General features: G+C 34.2%; 1 protein-coding gene across 1 annotated transcript; it reads left to right on the top strand.

Moving 5' to 3' along the window:
- Positions 1–1,910: 1,910 nt before the first annotated feature.
- LOC149186000 (uncharacterized) lies at positions 1,911–2,790 on the top strand. The gene is made up of 2 exons (XM_089412536.1): positions 1,911–2,025; positions 2,114–2,790. Exons 1-2 carry the CDS (start codon positions 1,959–1,961, stop codon positions 2,680–2,682), a joined length of 636 nt encoding a protein of 211 aa, XP_089268662.1. The 5' UTR covers positions 1,911–1,958; the 3' UTR covers positions 2,683–2,790.
- Positions 2,791–7,010: the final 4,220 nt, after the last annotated feature.

Below are 7,010 nucleotides of genomic sequence, written 5' to 3'. Positions count from 1 at the left end.
TGCATATATACACACACAACCTATAATATTATTAGAATACCACATGCTTTATTTAGTCATAGGGTTATTGAAATCACGACACAAACAATTTTTTTTGGGTATTTCCAAAATCAAATGTTTATATATGATTATATCATAGAATTAATTTTTAATTTTCAATTTTGTTTTTGTTTTAGATAGCACTTTGCAATACATAAACTAGGAGCTTATTAATTGAGAGAAAATTCAAAATCAAAATATCTCAATATTATCCAAATACTTCCTCACTCAAATAAAAAATAATATTATTTAAAAATAATTTATTTTACTCTAATCAAAAGTTTAATTGTTTCACATTTTAAATTTACATATGAATAAAATTAAATAAAGTACTATTACAATTAAGGTATAATAAAACCATTTAATTAATCAATATATTAAATTAAAGTAAAATAATAAAACAATTTTTCATTTCATAAATATATTATTGAAGTAAATAAATCCCAATTAAAATTAATAAATGAAATGTAAAACAACTCCATATTTTAATTATTTTTAATTTAGTTGTCCAAGGGGTTTTGGATAGACAGTAATTAGGTGCACTATTACGTCACTCCTAGATGTTAAAGTCACTAGTAAATTCCCCACCCTATTCAATTGTTATTCTTGTACATGACCATGATGTAGCTTCATTGTTGCTGAACTTGCTAAAAAAAATTAATTTAGACTTAAGTGTACCATTTGTCGATTCAAAGGAAGATAATAAATGGTAAATCAATTTGTATCAAAGGTAGGTAGATTTCGTTAGATTTTATCAAGCAAGATCAACAAATATTAGTGAATTGTTTAAGAACAATTAGTCTGACAACAATGAGTGTGACATTGCAACCATTAGCCCATATAATACTACCATCGGAATTTACAAATAAAGACAAAACCTTTGCATCTTAACCATAGTCAACTAAGATGCCATTTAATTCTAGTCAAACACAATGCCACATTATGCCTACTAAGTTATTGCCATTCTGTTCAATGTCAATTATATATATATATATATATAACTCTTACCTACGATAAAATGCTTAATTACATTTAAAAAAATCAATAAAAAAAGTTAAACAAATATTCATATAACTTATTTTACAATTTTATTATTATTGGGAGTACTTTTTACAACTATCACAATATTAAATATTTTATTTAAACTAAATAACAAAGAACACTAACTATATAATTTTGTTTTATACTTAACCTAATAATTAAACATTTAATATATAAAATTATTTGCTTTCATATGTATTACTAATTAAATGCGTCACTCAAATTTTATTTTTAAAAATTACATATTTAATTATTATTTTATTAAAACTAATTTTTAGAAATATTTTTTTAATATCAATGATGGCCGGAAAATAATTCAATTAAATGAGTATAATACAAAATGGGTTACTATGGCTAATGACGGTCTTGGTAAAACCACATTCCATTCCATTCCCTACCTCGATCTCCGCATTAGGCTGGCCAGTACAATAGATTGATATAACACGTAACACACTCAACACAATGGAAAGTACAAAGTAGGAGACATTTCCGGCGGCAAAATGCCTGGGACAATCAGTGATGAACCAAACTCCGCTTAGGTAAACGGAGAAGGAGAGGTGGGCCCGAGTAGCCACGAAAGCATATCTGCAATCGGGATAAGGGTTGCCGCAGGAATGAATGACCTCGGATTTGATTTCAGGTTAGCCAATAACTTTTGCCAAAATGCCCAATTGTCCTCTCAAGTTGTAAATGCTATTCATGAAGTGATCGCTGGGAAAGGTACGACGAATTGATGGATGACGCATACGCCACTCCGTCAAATATTTGACATCACTAATGAATGCCCTCCGATTTGCCGTTCCTATTAATTCAATTCATGGGTACGACTTGTTGGGGATCGAAGGCTTTTTGTTTACACTGGGATTGGAACTGTGAACATGTCGCAAGCAGCAACTAAAACGTTGCCAAATACCTTCTACGAGAAAAAATGGGTGAACGAGACAGGTAAAAGATAATCTCAATTTCCATGCAGTTTTTGTTGTTGTCGTGGGTAGGTTTTTCAGAGATTTTATCTGACCTATTATTGGTGCAGGAGGATTTGTGGAGCGAGATACCTTGAGTTTCTTAAACATGACCGGCGATAAATACATAGCAGCAAATTCACCTCCAACAATGGAGGTGAGGAGGGGATACTGGCAACTGAGGCAGGGAATGAATATATGCGGTGTCTGTGACAACATGGACTGTTCAGTATTTGGGAGTTGTGTGACCCTGCAAGTGGAAGGTGGTGGATTAGGGTTCGGTACTTTTGATGTGAGAAAGGAAATGCCATCCCGTTTTGTCTGCCCCCAGTGTATGAAAGCATGTAATAGTAAGACTGTAAGTTGCAGTTTTTACAGATGCAGGTGGAAGTACGAGGGTGTGGCATTAGAGTGGGATGGGAGTCATTTTGCTTGCGTGAAGAAGAGTGGAGGTGGTGTGGCCAATATGACCATTGCCTATCTCTCCTGCAACACTGCTAATTCGTGGACAAAATGGACAAAACTCAAGATTGTGGTGGAAGATATTAAAGATTGTGAACTTGTGAAGCTCTATTCCTCGTCTTCGGACAACTCAGGATCCAAATCATCGTCGGAGGAGGAAGAGGACATGGACGACTAGGGATCGTGGTGGTGGTCGTCAGAGGACTGTTTCTCCTGAAACGTTTTTCCTTCTCTTAGCACAGTAAGATTCAAAACAACCGTTAGAGTATATATGGAAACGGACTCCTGAAACACGTTATATAATCATTTTGAATGGTACTTTGTAACTACTTATTTGTGAGATTTTGTGCTTTATACACTGGTCAGGTTTTTGTGTCTTCATCTAAGTGGGACATTTAATATAGTCTCTAATATTAATTTAGACTCATTGTAAAATAGTTTTAAACAGTTCAATTTTGTGTGTTTAAAGAAACTTAGTGATGTAATGTTTTAAAGATCTGATTTTTTAAACTGATAAATTACTTTCAGAAATTATAAGTTTTATTATTTAGCTTAAATTTTTATGTGCATATATAAATTAGTTAGGCCTTGCGTCGGCCATAAGCCAATTTTCTTGTATTATACACCAAGAAACTGCGCGGTCACTGCCCCTTTTTCATATCAATGTAAGAAAGATTGTTATTAAATCGCCAGGGTACCGGCACGAGTTTTTTTCTCCATTTGGCATTACTGTTAATTTTGAGTTAAAAAAATTAATGTTTTCGAAACCCCCTGAAAGTTTGAGGGTTTCTACCTCTCTCTGTAAATTCATATAAATTCTACACAGTACGCTCAATGTTTATTACTGCGGTATTCTTGATGTGATTCATTTGTTATTATTTACTGGTGATTTTTTCTTGGGTTGTAACCCTGACGGTTACTTTTTTAGGAAGGAATTCTTTTTTCACTACCTATTTTTACAGTAATTCGCTTATATTCAGATACCAATTTACCATGGCATTTTACAAGAAGTTTATGTAATTGAGAGTCATTTGGATAATTCGGTGCTTCTTACTCTTTTTGCGGTATATGAAATGTATTTCCATCTTTCTGCTTATATTATATGGATTAATTTTTGCTCCAATTAACTTATATTGGGAGACCATTAGATTGTTCTTTACCTGTAAGTAGCCTCTATTATTTGTATGTTTATACTAATTACTCCTTTACTGGATCCTTGTAATGGTGAACTAACTATTTGTCAACTTTCTAAGACTTATCTTTCCATGTTGTTTAGGACTTACTCCATGGAACCTACAAGTCAGGGTCTATAGGTCTAACTTGACCATAAAATTACTAGAGTCAAAGTGTTTTATTTTTAATTTGTTTTTTATAGGTCTAACTTGACCATAAAATTACTAGAGTCAAAGTGTTTTATTTTTAATTTATTTTTTAATTGATAACATATTATACATAATCTTTAATGTAATTCCACTTTTAACATTTTTTAATCGGCAACAATCATGCTTATCTTTAAAAATTTCCAATTTTTATATATTTGTTTTATCTGGGAATGTTTCTTAAAATATAATGAATTTATAATTTTTTTTATATATTTGTTTTATATTGGAATGTTTCTTAAAATATAATGAATTTATGTTTTTATATGAGATCTAATTTTAGTTGGAAAATAAATTTTATATTTTCTATATAAGAAGTAAAATTTATATTTTCTATATAAGAAGTAATCTTTGTATTGGTTAGAAAATAATTAAAATAATAAATTATTTGCAAGAATTTTGTAAAAGGCGTTAATATTCAAATGAAAGATCAAAACATGTTTTGATCATCATTAGTAACCCTAAAACTAAATCCATATAAATGACCACATAAAATGTATAATTATAATAACTCTTTCTTTTAAAAATTATTTTTCATTATTTTTTTCACAAATATCATGATAAATATTACATTCAAGGCATTCAATTCCTGAAGGCTTTTTGATCCGGTGGAAATGTTATTTAAAATCAAAAGTTCCCCTCCATTCTTTGTGTTGGAGGATATATATTTGTGAAAAGCTTTCACATCACATGAGAATGTGATTTAAAATCAATATTACTTCTCTTTTTAGCAGGTGCTTATGCAGGGACAAGAACTCTTTATAGATCTGTATTAAGAACCATCAATCTACCCGGATCATCGACTTAAAATCAATATTATTGCAACATTCTTCGTGTAGGAGGGTGTATATCCGTGTTCACATGTTAAGGGGAAAAACAAGTTGGTTCAGAGAGAAAAGCGCGGGGAGTGGATCCAGTTAGGCTGAGAGAGAGAAAGGGGAATGGATCCTGATCAGTGGACCCGTATCCGGGTCTTTGTTCTCCCGCCATAAATGGATAATGATGAAGGGGCCCTTTATGGCCAAGATCTATGGCTCTACGAATTACCGCCTGAGATAACGTCAGAAGAGTGGGGAGATTCTGTTTGTGCAGAAACCCTTGCAATGATACTATCCAGTAGATCGATTGAGTTAAACGGATTGAGAATTGAATCTTCTTATGACGCTGGCCGTATCGGAGCGGCCATGTTAAGGGGAAAAACAATTAATATATATGGCATAATTTTGTTTGGATGGTAAATTTTTTTCCATAATCTAGTTAGAAAATTTTCAAAATTTGATTACTTGAGTGTTCGAATCACTTTTTTGATGGTGGAAATGAATTTAGCACCATTAGAAACATCTATGGCACCCAAATGCCTTTTTTGATGGTGGAAACGACTTTAGCACCATTAGAAACATCTATGGCACCCAAATTCTTGAAACTTGACAGCCTACCTCAGCGTTCCAAAAATTTCAGCTAGATTTTATCAAAATCTTGGTACAACTTCCATTATTTTAAAGTGAAATTATGCCATGGTTAGACTTGTCTATTAATTTTTATTTTTATTATTAATATTTTAAAATTAAAATTTTTAAAATATTGTCTTGTGAGGTAACTCCTCAAAACAAATTGTGTTTTTTACATTAAGGTTGATTATAGATATATACATAGATATATGCATGGAGAAAGAGACTCTTAGGGTTTGTTCACACTTAATCTTCAACGGTTGGGTAAACTGGAACGTGAACAGTCATCAAGAAGATGAATTGATCCGTCCATTTTATGTATATAAACAATAGTTGTCTAATGAAATAATCAGTCAGTTTTCTTCTGCCCATTTTGGAGTTACCCTGGCCTGACATGGTATCAGAGCGCAGGTCCCAGATTCCTTGTAACTCCCATCTCTGTTCTGAGCGCTCCTCTGTCCTGAGCGCTGCTCTGTTCTAAGCGCTGCATCCGTCCAGAGTGTTATTAATTCTCTGCGCATCATTGATTGTCTGCGCCTCATTGATTCTCTGCGCATCATTGATTGTCTGCGCCTCATTGATTCTCTGCGCATCCGTTTTGCTGCCTCTCCACACCGTATACCTTGCTGCCATTGCGCACAGTTATCTTTTGACATTCATAACCTTTACAAAAATCCATCAGGAATTTTAACAATTTACGATATTACCCGCAGCAATCTTGAATCGTTAAAACTTACAGCTGATTCCTGAAGGCAATTTCGAGTTCCTCGTGCTGCCTCGAAAACCCTCTCTGGTTAATACTTCCTTGCTCCACAAGCGCTTGTTTGACCTCGTTGTTTCCAGGGAAAACCACTCCCTATCGACCTGATTGTCGGTACCAACAATTTGAACGTGGTGAGACCACGACATTGTGGCTCCTTTGAAGCATTCCTGTATGACCTCATCGTGAGCCGGACCAAAGTTCACACTCCGTGATTCCTCTCGGCGAAATACAGTTAGTCTACGGGCTCCCTTAATGGCGTCGAGGCTGGCTAAGTAGAGCTCCACTTCCTCGTACACCTCATTTGAATTGACTCCATAATTCCCATTGAACTGTGGAATCTCAAGTTCGTAATTGGTATTGGAACGTTCCTGAAAGAGGAACAACCATCTATTCAGCCACCGACGATTTGCTGCAGAAATGGCAGAAGAGGTCGGAGAAGGATTCGCATTGCAGAAGAGGACTGTATAAGCTGTGGGAGAGCAAACCGGTTACATCAAACAAATCCAACAACTCGATAGTGCTGCCACCGACAAATGCACAACGTAGAATTAAGATCGAAATGTGATGTTGGTGGTTCACCTTTCGAATAGATCCCTGTACGTGATGGAACGACTTTCAAGAGAGCTGGGGACTGTAATGATTTAGCGCAGAGCAGAATCGTTTGTCCAGAGAACGCCAAGAGTTGTTTGGCATCTACGATAAGAAGAGCAGATCTCCGAATTTGCTTCTGCCCGCGTAGGTCTTGGATTTTGATTTGAATGCCTATAATATTGCACAATTTTTGATCATTTGAATGGTAATGCTGCTTTGAAAAGTTAAAGCATTAAAGTGATATATTGAAGTGATCCCTTGCGCATTTTTCAAAACATAGTAGTATTGCAGTGATATGTACAATGAAATGCTGATGCTTTTAGCA

Source organism: Pinus tabuliformis, chromosome 3_1 (assembly GCF_031772625.1).
Source record: "Pinus tabuliformis cultivar Carrire ecotype Pingquan chromosome 3_1, CPIR1, whole genome shotgun sequence".
Taxonomy (NCBI): domain Eukaryota; kingdom Viridiplantae; phylum Streptophyta; class Pinopsida; order Pinales; family Pinaceae; genus Pinus; species Pinus tabuliformis.
The sequence above is the reverse complement of the archived record's forward strand: the minus strand, read 5'-3'. Positions and strand labels throughout refer to the sequence as shown.

Excerpts from the sequence above, each read along its gene's own strand:
- LOC149186000 (XM_089412536.1), top strand. The coding sequence starts at position 1,959 with ATGTCGCAAGCAGCAACTAAAACGTTGCCAAATACCTTCTACGAGAAA. Across the intron at positions 2,026-2,113 it reads AAAATGGGTGAACGAGACAG|GAGGATTTGTGGAGCGAGAT; the intron begins GTAAAAGATAAT and ends TTATTGGTGCAG.